Raw genomic sequence first — 18,011 nt, 5'->3', positions numbered from 1 at the left:
TTTGAAAAAATATATTTATTTAATAAATGTGCATTCGTTTCTTACAGTTACTCGTACTTTGATGTATTTGATAATGTTAAGTAGTCCTAAAAATACAGTACCTGCTACTCTTCAGCACGGAGTACATACTTCGCCGTGTATTTTTTATATATTGAACTGGACTGGCGCAGTGGAGAATGACTTCCAACATGGAGGACGATGGTAACAAATTTTCGTTTTTTCGCTTGAAAATTCCCGTTTTTCTTGAGTATTTCAGACTGATTTAATTTTTTTCTTCGTCCAAGAGAGTCTTTGATATGTGTTCCACCTCTAGGATGGGTGATTATAAAGTCTCAGCGCAGGGGGATGATGCATTTGGCTACTTCCTGATAAAAAAAACAAAACAAACATGGTCATTCACCATGCATGTGACGTGTATTGTATTGTAATGCATTGTATAATGTATGTTGCAATAGCCCCCCTATAAATGCAAATGCATGCAATCAAAACCAAGATTTCACCATAAGTTCTTCTTCTGTATACTGGGCGTCCTGATCTTCATCGGGATGCCCCCCTAGTCCTAGTACTATTACTAGGCAGACGTCGTCATCGTCTTCGAGGCGCTGCTGTCAAAGTCAAAAGGCAGCCAGAGCTTAAAAGGAATGTAAATGTGGAGCAGCAGTGCTCTCTATGCCAAAATTAAAGAACACATTTACACCCTGTAGAGTGAAATCTACTGTTACTTAGCGCATTTTGAGGCTAGTTTCAAAGTGATTTCTCGGTTAGTGTCAGACGAATTACTGTCGTTTCGCTACATTGCCAGTTCGCTACAAGTCGTTTCGCTACATGTGGCGGTCGTTTCGCTACATGGTAGGTCGTTTCGCTACATGGGTGGAGTCGTTTCGCTACATGATGTGTATGGTCGTTTCGCTACATGGAGGACGTTTCGCTACTTGGGTGGAGACGAGCGAGCCAACGCGAAGGCCTTGCAAAGTGGCGCTATAGGAGCAATCTTTCGCTCAAATCAAGTAAATATCTCTGGGTAAAATAAACCTAAACAGACATGTTTGGTGTCATTTGAAAGGAGATTTCATAGAGATTCCAACCATGCAATTCTGACCCTATAGCAGAGAACATTATACCAACTTTTTTAGGATTTTAACAAAAAATGGGACCGGGCGTTTTTCGTAGGGGCGGGCGGGGACGATCACCAACTCTTTTTTTTATGTGGCCTAACCCAGGCCAGGACGACAAGAACCCCTTGCGCGCCATCAAACCGTATAAGTTTTTTTACCGGCAAACTGTGGTTTGTAGTCACCACCGGGAATTATAGTAGGGTAAAATAGAGTAAAAATAATGACTACATCCATGTAGCGAAACGTCCTCCATGTAGCGAAACGACCATACCCATCATGTAGCGAAACGACTCCACCCATGTAGCGAAACGACCTACCATGTAGCGAAACGACCGCCACATGTAGCGAAACGACTTGTAGCGAACTGGCAATGTAGCGAAACAGCCTGATACCGTGTCAGACCATCATTGGAATACAGTATGTCAGTAGTCTAACTCTAACGACCAATCAATCATTTTTTGGTTAAAACACTTCCTTTTTAGCTCACCTCTTAGCAGAGGTGAGCTTATCCCATACCGTGGCGTCCGTCGTCCGTCGTCGTCGTCGTCGTCGTCGTCGTCGTCGTCGTCGTCGTCGTCGTCGTCGTCCGTTAGCAGGGCACGTTTCGTAACTGTTAGAGCTATTGAGTTGAAACTTGGTACACATGTACCCTTATGTAATGACACCTTGGAGACCAAGTTTCGGTCCGATTCGTTTCATGGTTTGGCCACCAGGGGGCCAAACGTTAAAAGTGAAAATATGCAATATCTCCCTTAATAGTAGTCGGGAAATTTTGAAAAAAATATGGTAGGTACTTCTAGCAAAGGTGCATCATATATCCTCCGGGTTTTTGATTTGACCTCCTTTTCAAGGTCACAGAGGTCAAATGGTGTAAATTGGCCGTTAGGATGTAACGATGGCACGTTTCTAAACTGCAATGACTATTGATACCAAATTTGGTACACATTTACCCCTTAGTCAGGTGATCTCAGGGACTGAAGTTTGGTCCAATATGATTCACCACTTGACCACCAGGGGGCAAAATCCAAAAACCTTAAAAATGTGATTATTCCTTAACTTCTTGCCCGATTGCCACCAATTTGATATCATGGGTACATCTAACCACCATACAGTATATGTCACACAGGTTTTTAATTTGACCTTCTTGTCAAGGTCACAGAGGTCAAATGGCGTAAATTCGCCGTCAGGCCGTAACTATGGCACGTTTCTTAACTGCAATGACTATTGATCACAAATTAAGTACACATGTACCCCTTGGTCAGGTGATCTCAGGTACCGAAGTTTGGTGCGATCTGATTTGCCGTTTGGCCTCCAGGGAGGGGGCCAAATCCTAAATTCTTCAAAATGCCATTATTCCTAGTAATGACTTGCCCGATTGGCACCAATTTTATATCATAGGTACATCTAATTCTAACAACCATTCAATGTGTCACCCGGGTCTTCTTTGATTTGACCTACTTTTCAAGGTCACAGAGGTCGAATGTACTGTAAATTGGCCATTTTGGGGAAATTGTAATTGCTTGGACCTACATCAAACCTAACACTACATGACACAATACCATGCTCTTTATCCATCTTTCCTCCACATGAGGTGAGCACAATGGCCCTGGCCATTTCATTTAATTTTCAGATCTTGATCTCCTCAATGAAGGAACAGCTGGTGCAGCTTCGCAATCTGTCCGGAAAACGATCAACTTAAAGTTACGTCCAGAAAGCAAAGGTCGAGGGCGTAAAGCTGCAAAGAATGTCAAGAAGATAAAACAAGAATCTCCACCTCCTGATGATGACGAGGAGGAAATGGAGGAGGGTATGCATCATAAGTTGAATGTTTGCACCACCGTTTTGGCTAGAACTTGAAATCCTTAAGCAACTAACTCTTTCAAAACAAAGTGAATGCCAATTTGGTATTGGGAGTCTAGACTTTGTTTTCCAGAGGACAGTTACGATACGGATGAAGTCCAATACAATTCCAAATTCTGAGACTTGATACAGTCAAAAAGAGTATTGTGTAAATAGCATTTGATGGTGGTATGGCAGCTTTTCCATGAATGAGAAGTAAAAGTTTCATTCTATATTGTCTGATGGTTCCTGTGTCTGGCTCTGACTTCATTCTAAGATCACATCTTGGAATGTTGGAGAGAAAAAAGATAATTTGGTTACAATGTTTTCCAATTGGTAGAAACTTAACTTATATAAAATCTTTCTTTGTGGTGGTTCCAGAACGAGAAAGGGAAAGGGAAAGAGAAAGAGAACGAGAAAATGCACTGCTCAACCATGAAAATATTCAACTCTCGCCGGTGAAAGACCGAGAACCATGGACTCCCACCCAGACGGTCTCTTGGACCAACAAGGTACGATTCAATAATCAAATGCCCACATAGTTTCGCATAAATAAAAATCGCAAGTTAAAGAAATTTTGATTGGAAAACTGAACGAAATTAGCAAATTAGTCCAACTAAAAATCGTGAAATTTTAACTTCTTCAAGAATATTTGTGAATCGCAAAAATAAACGGCACAAAAATGTGTCTGTTTACGTCATAAGCTGTTACATTCCCTTTCATTATTCCCATTTTCCAAGAAGACCTGTCCTGTTAAGCTGTACCTTGATAGTGAAGATGGTCAAAAATGACTACTGGCATGACTGGTGTATTTAAATTATTTCCACCTTTCAGGTGAATTTGATTGGAGAGAAAGTGCTTGACCCTATGATTCATAGCTGTGACACATGCAGCCTTCCCATTCTCATCTACGGCCGGATGATTCCTTGTAAACACGTCTTCTGCTTCAACTGTGCTAAAAAGACAGAGAAAAACTGCCCAAGGTAAACAACTTAAATGAATATAATATTGAAATGATTTTATCCGAATAGAATTTTAGAAGAGGAATGTGTTGATAAAGCAGAAATTTCTCATTGAGAGCTTTGCAACAAAGTACAGGTGAATACATCTAGGTTTTGAGAATTCTAATGACGTAGATCTACGCCTTTCACGCCCAACCGTGTTGGCTGAAGGACGTATACATAGGTCTACATTGTCAAACAGTGTCCTCGAATATTGACCTGTTTTATTTCTGTCTTACAGGTGTGAAGAATCCGTGCAACGTATTGAACAATCGGCTCTCGGTACAGTGTACATCTGCGCGTTCGGTGGAAGCAGACACACGCCAAAAGGTTGCAAGAGAACTTACCTATCCGCAAGAGACTTACAAGCTCATATTGGCCATCGCCATTTAAAGGCTGTTGAAGCCAAGGCTAAGAAATCGGGTTCGGGACAAATTCCGGGTGCCGCAACAAGTGCGTCCCTCACGGCGTCGACTGGCAATCCATTTAAGATCACACTGCCGGATTTAGGAGCACAGGCGAAGATTAGTGTTGGTGTATGTGCAGTGTCGCATTCTCAGCCTGTGCAGACGCAGGCTCCGATGCAGCAACCGCAGGTTTCAATGGCGCGGCCGGAACAAGCTTACCAGACTCAGACACAGGAGGTGTATGTTCAGCATGCCCCGCCACCGCAACCTCAGATGGTGCAGCATCCTCAACCTGTGCCACCTCCAGCGTCAATGTCACATTCACAACCTCCACCAGACTCTTTTAGAGGTTCAAGTATTCCTGTCTTGTCCTCAAGGACGAATTTGATATCGATACCGATCCAAGGTGTTCAGCATCAACAGCATCAGGAGTACAAGCCTCCGCAGATGCAGTATCCCCAGGTCTCGTTTCAACAATCGAGACCACCAGGGCCTGCCCCAATCTCCGTATCTCAGCCTTTCCCATCCCATTCACATGCACCTCCAATGAGGCAAGCTCCGCCACAGTCCTTTCATGCCCCCATGTCGCATGCTGGGAATCCTATAAGTTACGCCACAGCCCCGATGTCTATGCCAGGGCCCATAATGGTACCCTCCCAAATGCCCCCACGGCCTTCTGTTGCCCTCTCTAGTGGACCCGGTGGACCACCAATGCATCCTCCTCCAATGAACGTACCCCCACCACATATTGGGCCTCCACCAGGCCACCCACAAGGTATGCCTCCCCCACAGCGCTACCCTAGCCCCCACAGGCAGTATGAAGAGACTCCGATGTCCCCCTCATATAATCAGCCAGGGGGACACAGCCCTAGACCTCCTTGGCCAGGTTCGGGACCACCACGTGGCCCCCCAGGGGGACCTCCTGGGCCTGTCCCTCCCAGGCCCAATGTTTCAGCACCCCCACCTTTGAGGCCCCCAGACAATTTTCAGTACTTCCATTAATGAGGCAAGGCTCATTTGAAAGAAGACATTTGTGCTTCATTGCATTTGACTTGAGCAGATTTCTGTATTTTAATATGAGTGTACATGTCATCTTCGCCATTCTCTCGAATCTTATTGTTTTTGGATATATGACGTTTTCACTGAATACTAATTTGTAAATTGAGAAATATTTGTGTGTGAATTTTATTTTCATGTTAGCAAATAATCGCGGAAAACATGGTGAGAAAAAGAAAATCTAGTTGAAATTACTGTAATGGAGAAGTCAACACGCTAAATTTTAAATTCGCAAAAGTTGCAATTTTGCAAAAGTATGATAAAATGGCAGTGAATATAGGCCTATCCGGCTTTACAGCACACTGATGTCCCACTGGTATGTATGGTCCAAATAAGAAAAATGGTTAATATATGCAAGTATTAATGAATACTTGATATATGGTATGCTTTCGTAATTCTGTTTTTTGTACTATTTGTGACCTGGTGTTGTAAGGTCTGACCAATTATACAAACGAAGGTAGTGACTCGTGCCTGTGTTCTTCTGTCTCAAAACTGTTGTAAGCTCTGAATCATGAGTAAACTGTTCAATTCATTTTGTGTACAATTGCCAAGGTATTTTCCTGATGTTAGAATTCATGAGATGGCAATAAAATTCACTTGTCATGAAAATACAATTGTTCCTTTTTCTCTGCAATATAAGTGCATAGAGTGTGCGTAAGTTCTGCCAAGTCAGAAGTGCAGAGAGTGGACAGAAGTTCTCCCAAGTCGAAAGTGCAGAGAGTTTACATAAGTTCTGCCAAGTCAATAGTGCAGAGGGGATATATTCGTTCTGCCAAGTCAAAGTCCTGTACAGAGAGCGAGATAAGTTCTGCCAAGTCAAATGTACCGTGCAGAGAGTGGACATCAGTTTGCTTCAATAATAACTGCCATGTTTGTTGCCACAGAGATTTGGCCTGGTTAGCTAATTTTGATGTGGGTTCCCCAATGTCTGGCCTGCCGCCACCAGCTGACGCCCACCGCAGTTTGTGATGTCGCGTCTTTCCCAGACATTCTGCATTTTCCAACAGTTCTTACATTACAACATGGAAATCATGAAAATCATGAACCCAGATAGCTTCATGTCATGCACGCACCATTAGTGCAGGAAGAAAACACTATGTCTTATCAACATCTATTTAAATATTTATTTAAGTATTAATCTTAACACACCATGTATACAAAACTTTGTGAGTATTAGATACATAATCATATATCGCTCAAATGTCAGTTACAATTTAACTGTCATCTTGTTATCATAAATAAAAGTAGCACATAGATAATATAATCAAGATATTCATGATTTGTAAAAAAGCATGACTATGGCAGCCCACATTCTCAGAACAGGTGGTAGAATTGTCTCTGGAATTATGTTGGCAAATTCAAACCAAAATGCTGGTCATAAAGTTTAAGATCAGCTGTCAAATCATTTGATATTGGCCTATATCAATAACTGTTTATTGACAATGCTTTTTCAAAAAGATCAATTTACACTTTTGGGGATGGTTTAATAGTTAAGTACAACAGGGTCATTGATGCTGCCATCAATATTAGGAAACAAGAGAATCTCATTAGAATGTAGCTGCAGGATCATTAAAAAAACCTGTCGTATCAATTTTTCTAACATGAACTCGTGCTTTAGTGTTAACAATACAATACGGTTACAGGAAAATTCGTCCCCGGATAATTCGTCCCCGGAAAATTCGTCCCCGCAAATTTGTCCCCGGATAATTCGTCCCCGAGGATAATTCGTCCCCTAGGAAAATTCATCCCCGGATAATTCGTCCCCGAGGATAATTCGTCCCCGGATAATTCGTCCCCAAGGAAAATTCGTCCCTGGATAATTCGTCCCCTGGGAAAATTTGTCCCCGAAAATAATTCGTCCCCAGAAAATTTTACAAAGTTAAAAGTTTCTGACTTTACTTTCTAAGACCCTTAAGTCTTGTCGAATGGACTGTAGTAATAACTACTACTTTCGATTTTTCTCATTCAGTGTAATATCTCTCTTTACTACCCTACTAGCTAGTTACCTACCCCACTATTTTTATAACAGGTAGGGTAGGCAGGCAAAATATTTTATGGAAGAATTTAGAGCTTTTCTTTCATTCTGACTACCGTAGTAAAAATACTTATTTGAAAAAAAAATTTATTTTGCCTGCCTACCTCTACCTACTATGAAAAAAGTGGAGTAGGTAACTAGCTAGTAGGGTAGTAAATAGAGATATAACACTGAATGAGAAAAGTCGAAAGGAGTAGGTAGTAGTTATTACTAGAAAGTAATGTCGGAAACTTTCAACTTTTGTTAAATTTTCCGGGGACGAATTATCCTCGGGGACGTATATTCCGGGGACGAATTTTCCTCAGGGACGAATTTTCCAGGGACGAATTATCCACGGGGACGAATTATCTGGGGACGAATTTTCCTCGGGGACGAATTTTCCAGGGACGAATTTTCTCGGGGACGAATTTTCCGGGGACGAGTTTTCCGGGGACGAATTATCCGGGGACGAATTTTCCTAGAGCCATACAATACAATGTTATTGTACAATACAAATGTGTTACAAGCTTATTAAATCTGGAGAAAAATCAAAAGTACTGACTAGTATGATGCATCAGCCATTATCATTTGAGCAGAGACAAGTGATTACAGTGCCATACTGGTACATTAGAAAAGCCATTGTATATTGCTTTTAAGTGACAAAATTTTGAAATATGACACTGCCTTGTGAGTGAAAATAACTACCGATACATAGCATGGTGTACCATGCAACTATAAAGCACCTGATGGGAGGGACAAAGACCTCTTTTAGCAGGTCACCCTCTCTATGAGGGATGACAATTTTGGTATCAAAGGGGTCGCTGCTATACATCACGACATACAAAGCGACCTCAGCAATATGAACAGTTAAAATTTACAATCCCCGAGCTGTAATGACGTAGTTTGATCACACTTAACAATAAATCCATCGAACACTAGCACTTACTTCATCAATTAATGACTTTTGGGGGGGCCATGATCAGGGATTGTAAACTCGTTCCATCGGAACACCCCCCTTTCAAGGACAGCATTTGTCAGTCCCAGGGTGTCCTTAACAGCTGGATGTACTGTACAACATCCCCCCATGACCTGGTATCTGCTCTTGAGGAGCTTCTGAAGGCGGTAGCTTCTGAAAGCGGTAGCTTCTGTGTTAAGTATTAGCATATAGTATGATATTGAATTGCGTTACTCCAATTGATATAATCATAAATTGTTATGAGCGTCTACAGACCAAACACATCAACTTTTGAAAAAACTAAAAGTGACTGTTTTTGCTGGTGACATTAGACCGTGCAGTTATAATAGTTTCACACCCTTGGACACAAAATTACTTGTGAAAAATTGGTATAGTCCTTCGAAAGTCCTAATGGCTTGAATTCCTTGTGAGATAGCCCTTACTATTGTTATCGTGAATGAATCCCCCAGTTAATGCCATACCCTTGTTGATAAACAAATTCTTGTCCCTAGGTAAACATCCAATTAAATGTACAGTGCTTGATATGGACTTTAGTCTCACATGACCTGGCTACTATTCTAGGCCTTGGTTAATTTCAAACAGACCTTGTGTCCAGGTAGGGAGTGAAATTCAACCATGCCACGCAATGTACACGTTATAACACATCCACCTGGAGACAAGTCTTTGTCTCTAAACAAGGGAATGGTCGAAACTGGCGGATTGAAATCAAAGAGTCATACACAGCGCAAGTCCATTTTATTATTTCGCAACCTTGGCGGATGGCTTAACCAAAATATAAACATGATTATTGGACTCCACCAGTACTTGGCACGTCCTATTTTCGTCTCAGCATCGGTTTACTCCTATCCTTCTTTTGGCTCGGTTTTACATGCTTCAGTGACGTCTTTACCGTTCGGACATCTCGAATTTCGCCGAGGAGAGCAGCACGTGGCCCGGTTGCTTTCTCGATCTTGACCTCTGGAACGTCGTTGATCGCTGATGCAGGGGGTGGAGGGGGCGCCACAGGGGCACCTGGTGCTGACTGAGCCATGTCAGACGACATTGATTGCGACCTTGATGATAACTTTGGGGCCTTCTTTTTGGCAGACCTGAAATGAATATAGAAAACACTTTTGACAATCGGCTTGGCCTGGTTGGCATTGTTTGAATTGCTTAGGGGTCAACTTGGAGATGGCTTTGCCTAACTATCATGGAAACAATTGGCTTTACCTTACAGGCAGCAACTTACTATACAATGTGCTCAGAAAGCTAATCAGGGTTGAGTGTCTTCATGATAGTTTCCTGGACTCTAATTATGAACGGAGCCTGGCTGAGACTCGCCATTTTTTCAAATTCTGCTCCACAGGTTAAATGTTGCCTACCACTGCCGGCTGTTCTGCAGTTAGACTGATTATCTGTCTCCTGTTTTCCACCATTTATGATGATGGAATACAACAATAAAAGAAAATGCTTTTTCTGCAAGCATCTTACCTGTCACCTCCAGGCTCTGATGCTTTTCTGCCTCTTTTAGTCCTAGGAGGAAAATTTTAGAAGTCAATTCTCAAACCTTGCCAAACTCAGTGGTTTGTACACTGTACATCTGCTGAGAAAATCACACCCCGTTCACTATGTTTACTGCAGTTGATTCCGAGCTAACTTGACCTGAAAGAACTCTACAGTGCACAAATTTATATGCACAAATGTACATGAGATATTGACCAAACTGATCTGAAACTGTCAGTAAGTTGATGTCACCCTAACTTTACGTAAATCTCTAAGTAATGATACTACATTTCAGTACAAAATGTACAGGAGTTTTCTTTTAGTGAACATCGCCAGGTAGATGAAGAGAATGCTCAGTAAATGATTGGCCGCCCACAAAAATTCCATGGGATGCTGAGTTTTTATCTTTTTCGACAAAACATGCGTTACCTGAGGGGCAACCTCAACATTATATCGACAGCAGTATCTACCTGATAAGGCTGGTTCTATCAGAGATGAATATTTTAGGTTCAATGATAATTGGCTCAGTGTTGTAACTAGTTGCATTTTTGGAACTCGGGTGTGGCAAAGTTAAAAAGTCACATTGACATATATTCCTCAAATTTGAGAAACGTTTTTCTTTTCCAAATCCTTTCCTTCTGCAACTATTCTAGTAGTTCTAAAAACAGTTATACAGGACTATTTGATAGATATCATAACTTCCCTAAAAATCCAAAGGACTTGAGGTCGATTTTAACAATAATTTCAGAAACATTTTTTGTTAGGACAAGTTTTTCAAGGACAGAAAGGGCAACTGCAGTTTGAGTCAGGTAAAAGATTATCAACTACGATGAGATGCTCCTTCCCCATCAATACATCTGCCAATAAGATGCTAAAAATAGATAATCAGGTCGCTGCCTGCCTGCCCTACCTGAACCATCTCAATACCTGGATCCCAGATCCTAGAAGTTTGACATACTTTAAGTCGTATTAAAGTCTGAGAGTACCTTTCTTGTCAGTTTGTCTACATACAGACCCAACCAAAATTAGGAAGTAGCTGTTCGAATGCCTACTATACATATATGATTTCCCAAAGGCGTACTGGTACAACCTAGGCTGGTGGTGGGGGGGGTAAAATTATGTAATGCTTACCTGTCTGTGTCAAGTTCTGAATTTGATCTCATCAGACTAGATCTTCTTCTCTCCTTTGATCTATAAATAGAAACAAACAAATCAAAACTTGTCACAGTCGATATTATTGTTGAGGAATTCACCGGATCAGAGGATGGCCAGGGGACACCGCTTTGAAACGCTGTGCAAAAATGTTGCTAGAAGGGTGCCTTTCAAGGAACTACTCTTTTTTCTCATAAAAGCAAAAAGATATAAAGTTTTGGAGTGACAACTTAAGAAGCTGTAGTGGTCTAGTGGCTCAGACTCAGCTAGTGGTCAATAGGTCCCTGGTTCAAACTCAACAGTATTCACCTTGAAATGATTCAATCAAGCAATCAACCCATTTCAAAACAACTGCACTGGTTTTCCTAATCAGTTAACAAATTAAAATAAAGTCTTATCTGTCCTTACCTATTTGTTGGTTTACCAGATTTTGCAGCTTTCAGTAATGCCTTCATATTGGTAGTGAAGTTCACTGGTGCTGGGTTAAACGCTTTTAGTTCCGGTAATCTGGTATCATTGAAGAACTCATGGTTTGCTATCTGTAATGGAACCCCAATAAAAAGAAATTGGTGTGATCTTTAGATAGACATATGATGTGCACAGTTAAAAATAGGTTGTCCAAGCAAGCTTTAGAGAGACACGGATGTAACAAGTCATTTGGTGGTCAGTTTCCAAGAAAATGCATGTGGTGTAATGTTCTCACACTAAACATGATATGCATCATCCCTGCCGTGCCAAGGGGCGTTCAATCCCGATTCCACATTTTAGGATGCTCCCATGACTGAATGGTGGACCGTCTGACTTTGCATGGAAGTTGATCGTGCATTTTAGAGATTGTATTTTGACCTTGATTGTATAAAGAGTCCAGGCTAAAGACTCAGTCACTTGGCCAATAAACCCAATTGGTGCCAAACTGTAGTGGCACACACAAATGCTCATTCCGCCTAGAATGAATACTCCCTCGAGAAAAACACATCAAAGTGTGGGGAAAATGCTAAAAAAGCAGAAGTATGAAGAAAGTTATTACCTCTTTTATAGTTGGGTAGTTGTCCTCTTCAAAAATCAGATTCAACACCTTAAAGAACATATCATGACGTCAGACTAAAATTAATTAATCTCCAAGTCAAAAGATACATCATATTGTAACTTTCTTGGATGCACGCCCAGAAGCACTGGCACTGTCTTGTTTAACACTGGTCTGGTGGCCGCTTGTCCTTAAGGTTGCACTCAAGTAGGCACCAAATTAGCTACCACTTGAAATCTCAGACCCCGAGGGGCGACATAGGATTATTGACAGTTGTTGCAAAGCACTTTTGAGTTGCGACAAGCACTGGTCAGTATAAAAGCGCCTTAAAAAACTTGACATTATACATTTTGTGTTTATTCTCAAAGATTCAAAATGATCTTGCTACCTTGATAACATTATTATGGCAGTCCATCAGGTGAATTGGTTGAGGATGACCGACATCCAACTCGTAGCCTGCGGCCATCTCAAACATCACGTGACCTAAAAACAAACGATATCAGCGTTAAGACAAGGTGAATATGGACAAGACAAGGAGGCCTCAGAGACAAATGACCACACGTGGGGTCTTATGGTATTTGGCTATCAAATCTGACTATAAACTTACCGAAGCAGACGCTATCCACAGCATTTTTGTCTCTTTTTATTTTCTTCTTTATGATTGGGTGTAGCTTTGATTGGAATCCTAAAAATGTGTTCTCTAAACCTGTCAACCTGAAATGAGTTTGAAAATAGTTGTTTATTTCTTAATGGACATAATGAGTATCTGTATGGAGGGACACATAGAGAAAGTAAACACAGTAGAACCTGTCTTTGTAGGACACCCTTGAGACAGACAAGGGAGGTGTCTTGATTACAGGGGTCAAACTGTATAGAAATTATCCATCTGGAACCATAATCACTGTCCTTATATACGGAGGGACATTCTGCTTACAGAGGTTCGACAATGGGAGGTTCCACTGTGGCACTAAGTGACAGGAAATAGTGGTCAGCAGTCAAAGGAGGTGTAAATGGAATGTTAGATCCCTGGAGAGAAAGTCCTGGAATGGAATATTCTATTGTCGAATTGAATTTCAATACTTGAACCTTGCTTAGGCTTGGACTAATTCTCCAGGGGGAGTAAATTTACTCTCACAGCGGCATAAATTTCAATTTTTGAATGCTTTCCAATAAAACTTCAACCCCCTCTCACCTGCAGACCCCATTTTGAACCATGATGTTCCCAGTGTGTAATTGCTTGAACTTGGGAAAGCCTTTCTCCGCCAGGAACATCAACCCAGTCAGTATCTGGAGACCAAACGTCTTGATCTCTGTCAGGGAGAGACCTTTTCCTTTTGTCCCATACTTGTTCTGGTATTCATCCTCACTTCGAGACTGGAAGAAAAATATATCAATTCAGAAAATTGTGGCTTTGTACAGCTGGAGCTTTCTAAACAGAGTTCGATCGGTCTAAAGTAGATCTACTTGGCACACATCTTCCCAGGACCCTCTGGAATGTCAAGGCTGCTCTTCAATTGAGCTCACTTTTGGAAAGGCAAATCAACAAACCAGTCAGAGGTCAATTTAGGACCCTAGATGTGAGTCAAGCCACCCTCTTCATGTAATACATTGCTACCTCATTATCTCTAAAATTAATGCCATGTAATTCAAATTCATCAGGGATTTACTTCAGACAAATTAGTACTTCACCATTTATGATCCATTAAATAGAGGAAAAATGATTTACCTTATAGATGAGATCTTTCAGTGAGCCATATCTATTGAAGATCATGGTGAAGACAACGTGGTCAGAACCTTGGGTGAAATCAATGTCATATAGTGGGAAAATGTATGGATGCTGGAAAAGAAAAAGAATCTGTATCAATAATACCATAGACTTCCAAAGTCTTTTGTCATCATGGTCATAGAATATATGATGGAAAATAATCATCATAGCATCCATGCTTCTAACATTCCAGGGCCAACATATTTCAAGCTTATCTAAAAGAACTCCGAAAAAATCATACCACTTACCTTTAAAATATTGAAAAGTTCTGTCAGAGTATTTTTTGTACTGTTGCTCATTTCAAGCGGACACTTGTCACTCTTTGGGGTCAAGGTCAAGAGAACGTTTTCCTTGTGTCGATTACTCTTCACCATGAAGTAGCTCCGATTCAATCGGCTGCCTGAAAGAAACAAGGACAGAACTCAACGTTGACATCAACAACACATCACAGGAGTGAGTGTGAGCTTTTTGAAACGTCTTTCAGGATATTCTCTTACTTCTATAAAAGATAAGATTTCACAGAGACTTTTTGTGCCTGCACTGGTTAAAACATAACAATCAATAAATCAAACAAAGGATTGAAATGTATTTGTAAAGTGCTGTCATCATGTAAAACTCTAAATTCCAAACTGATGCCAGGAGCTACAAGAGTTTAGAATAGTCATTATTCAGCCATCAGTGCTTTACCAACCTATCTCATTTAAATGCTCCACAAATGTGTATTTTCCTGACGACCTCATGTAGAACTGGCCACTGATTATAGCAGAATCTGAAAAAATGAACAACAATGAAATTTCAATTTTATAGAACTATTTTCTGGCCAACTATGCCTCAATTGAATGGTAGTCACATGGGTGAGGTATGATACCCCAATTTGGATTTTTGGTGCATCCCATTTTATGATTTTAATTACTGGAGACAGACACAATTGTATGACCTTGTCTGACCACACACCAACCCGTATGAATTGCTGATTGACCTACATGTAGACATGGTTATATCATAAGGCCAGGCAGAATTTAAAATTTGATTCTCCTTCACACTATTTCTTGAAATCTTTTTCTCAATTTTTTTTTCTTTTCGATTGTGTAAGTCAAATGAACATTCTTAGTTGTTCTAGAACTGTCTGGAGGCTATTATAATAGAGTATAACAAGTGGATAAGGTGACATTACAAATGGTTTTCCCATTGAGTGAGTTTTTCTCCAAAAAAGTTCAATGAATGATGTGTTCTGAAGTCCATACCTCAATCACTTTTCAAGCATATATCATTTTTAAGATAGTTTTGTGCAAAATAAACCCACATAGCTCAATATCTGTCTTTGACCCTACTTTTGCCAGAGAAGGGCAAATTTAAACGCAGGACAGACTGACCTCTGAAAGCATTTCTCTGCATCCGTCTCTCGAGATCCATTTTGTGGGAAAGGCCCAACTCCTGATCGAGAGCTGTGTAATCATACTGTCTGTGGTTCCTGGAAAAAGGATCAAACTATGATAATATCATCATGTTGTTGTGCATATTACAGCATATTTTCCTCAAAGGGATATGCCGTTCGTAAATACTGGTGGTCGAGGAAAATTTGGCTTTGAAAGTCTGGGTTAAAATTTACAATCCCTGATCAGAAATGACGTAGTTCGATCGCATTGAACAATAAATCATGGTGATTTTTGTCAGGCTGTATCAAGGGCCGTGATCGAGGACTGTGACCTCGTCCCCAAGTCTGCACAACAGAATTTTTTTTATGGAATGGTTAAAACACTGGTCTCCCTATGCCACTGGTCTCCGTTCCAAATATTCGATATCCTGCTTACCTTCCGTCGCCACAGACTTTACAACAGACCCAGATCAATAATACCAGCACAAGTAAACCAACGCATCCTATCACGATAGGGAGCTGGAAGAGAAAAGCAAGAAAATAGTCAGTCATGGTGATATTCCACTTCTACTCTACCTGAACAAAACCTTTAGGGGGGGTCTATGACAAAACTCTCTAGGTCTAGATACTCCACTATTGTAGCAACTTACGATAAAACCTACAAGTCTTTATTCTAGCCTAACAGGTTAATAGTCATCATGTGCCCAACATATTTTTCATCGACCTATAGTGATTTTTCCATTAGTTTTCACAACAAATTTTGGGTTAATTTCTGTGTTTTTTTGGAACATCATTCTTGATAACATTTAAACAAACATTGTGGTTTTATTTTTGATAACATTAGAGTTTTATTATTCATCCCGGGTTCTGTGTGTCTCAGGTTTTGAATATCCCTAGTTTTTTGTGTCTCTGATGAGTGGTCAGAGAAGGTTGGGGTTAGGGTCAGGCTGTTCGAAAATGCCCAAGTTAGAAAGTGCTCTTACAACTAGGAAACACAGAATGTGGGTGGGAAGCATAAAATCTGGGACACAAAGAACCCTTCTGATTTAGGGAAACATAGTTCAACCTGGGTAGAACCTGACCGGGGCCGGGGGGGGGGGGCAATACATGATCAATGTACGATCTTGATCTATGCCAAGGAGGTTGCAGTACAACTTGACAGCTAGATCATGTGCTGCAATAAAGTATTGGGATCACATTTAGACTAAATCAGCTGTCAAAATACTTGGAGAGTGTTCAAATTGACTGTCTCACTGACTTAGTGTCTGAAAATCAAATTGAGACAAACTTTACCCAAATATTCTCATTGAAATAATCAATGACAGCGTTTCCTTGGTCCATATTGTCCATGTGAATCCCTAAAACACCACTTTCATTTCTGATCTAACCCATGACAATGAAATAAGACATTGATCATGTTGATTTAAAGATAATGACAGGAAATAAACATGAATTGTGACTTGTGTACTTTTGTACGGACACATGTATCACATGACTAATCTTATGCTTACCTGCCATCTAGCGGCAGACGGTAGAACTGAAAAGTGTCCGCTAATCTGTCTGGTTGTGACAATAATGTCCTATCGGTCATCTGGTATGGACACACTTTTGGTGCTAACACCCACACCAGTACCACTTTTTTAAGCAGATAACTATTGAGGACACTGCATTTGGTCCCAAATTTCCAATTTCCATTGAATTCAACATCTGTAATCAGGAGACGCACCTCTCAATTGAGGACAGATTTTGTCAGTCCCAAGGCGGTGGTCAGTAATAGAGAGGTCCTTGTGTATGCCTAATCTTTAGAATTACAGCAATACATCTTAATACCAGAGAAAGCAGTAGGCTTTATATTTTCACTGACTGGAACGTCTTACCACAGTTATCCTGTGATTGGTCTCTATACAGCCATTCTCTAATAGTATCCCTTCAACCTAACTCAAGCCCAATATGCTGCCATCAACAAATCTTTATATGCTCCCTTTAATTGAAGATAGCTTTTTTTCTCCGCGGCGGAGGCTATACTCATCGCCCGAGTGGACAAGCAAGCATATATAGCTGCAACCGCTCCTGGCCGTTTTCACAACTTTCCTATTTGCCGACGACGGAGAGAATGAAACCGCCCAACGGGGTGGGGGTGGGGGCGGGCAGGTAGAGGATGGAATTTTAAAAAGGCCACAAAACCAAAAAGACGGGGTGAATGCAGTTTTTATGCCAACGCCTTTATGATTTTATCTCTATGGTAAATTTTAGGACCAATATTTGGGTTTGTGAAGGCAAAAATACCTTTTTGAGGATACGAGGATTTGACCCAACACCCCCTCCAAAGACCCATATTTGGGCAAATTTCGGCGCATTGCGGATCCACGTGACTCCCGCACGTGCGCACGTTGCCCGCAGACAACAGACATTTCGCGAAGTTTTGAAATTTCGTGCAAATTTTTTGTCCTTAAACACGGTTTTTGTTGGGTAAGTATCAAAAATGTTATGTCAATTTCTTCTTTGTGATCTCGTGATCGTAAACGATCGCTTTTACTTGATTTAAGTCAACGTCTTCACTATTTTTTCAGTCGGCAAAGTTCGGGCGATGTTTTGCGCAAAATTTTTCAATGCGCAACTTCGCTGCTCAGAGAAAACGAAAAATCGGTCGTGAAACACTGACCTAATCCTTCATCATCCTAGTGAATAAGCACAAATAATAATGAATTTTAGGTTCTATGAGTAATTCTACATCTGTAGAACCGAATATTGCGAAGCACAATATGACATGAGTGCGTGGAATCGGATTTTGAATTCCAGAAACTT

General features: G+C 40.8%; 2 protein-coding genes across 2 annotated transcripts; one reads left to right on the top strand and one right to left on the bottom strand.

Annotated features, from left to right (window-relative positions):
* Positions 1-96: 96 nt before the first annotated feature.
* On the top strand, positions 97-6,086 carry LOC135491372 (E3 ubiquitin-protein ligase Hakai-like). The gene is made up of 5 exons (XM_064777194.1): positions 97-201; positions 2,746-2,922; positions 3,336-3,466; positions 3,789-3,937; positions 4,197-6,086. The coding sequence occupies exons 1-5, from the start codon at positions 177-179 to the stop codon at positions 5,362-5,364; spliced, it is 1,650 nt and encodes a 549-aa protein (XP_064633264.1). The 5' UTR covers positions 97-176; the 3' UTR covers positions 5,365-6,086.
* A 1,493-nt stretch (positions 6,087-7,579) lies between these two features.
* Positions 7,580-16,685, bottom strand: LOC135491427 (slowpoke-binding protein-like). Its single transcript, XM_064777293.1, has 14 exons — positions 16,500-16,685; positions 15,643-15,725; positions 15,205-15,302; positions 14,523-14,600; positions 14,080-14,231; positions 13,793-13,903; positions 13,259-13,440; positions 12,674-12,780; positions 12,455-12,549; positions 12,070-12,117; positions 11,451-11,581; positions 11,022-11,081; positions 9,879-9,920; positions 7,580-9,496 (listed from the first exon to the last, which is right to left on the bottom strand). Exons 1-14 carry the CDS (start codon positions 16,554-16,556, stop codon positions 9,223-9,225), a joined length of 1,518 nt encoding a protein of 505 aa, XP_064633363.1. The 5' UTR covers positions 16,557-16,685; the 3' UTR covers positions 7,580-9,222.
* Positions 16,686-18,011: the final 1,326 nt, after the last annotated feature.

The sequence above is a fragment of the Lineus longissimus genome, chromosome 7 (assembly GCF_910592395.1).
Source record: "Lineus longissimus chromosome 7, tnLinLong1.2, whole genome shotgun sequence".
Classification (NCBI taxonomy): domain Eukaryota; kingdom Metazoa; phylum Nemertea; class Pilidiophora; order Heteronemertea; family Lineidae; genus Lineus; species Lineus longissimus.
The sequence above is the reverse complement of the archived record's forward strand: the minus strand, read 5'-3'. Positions and strand labels throughout refer to the sequence as shown.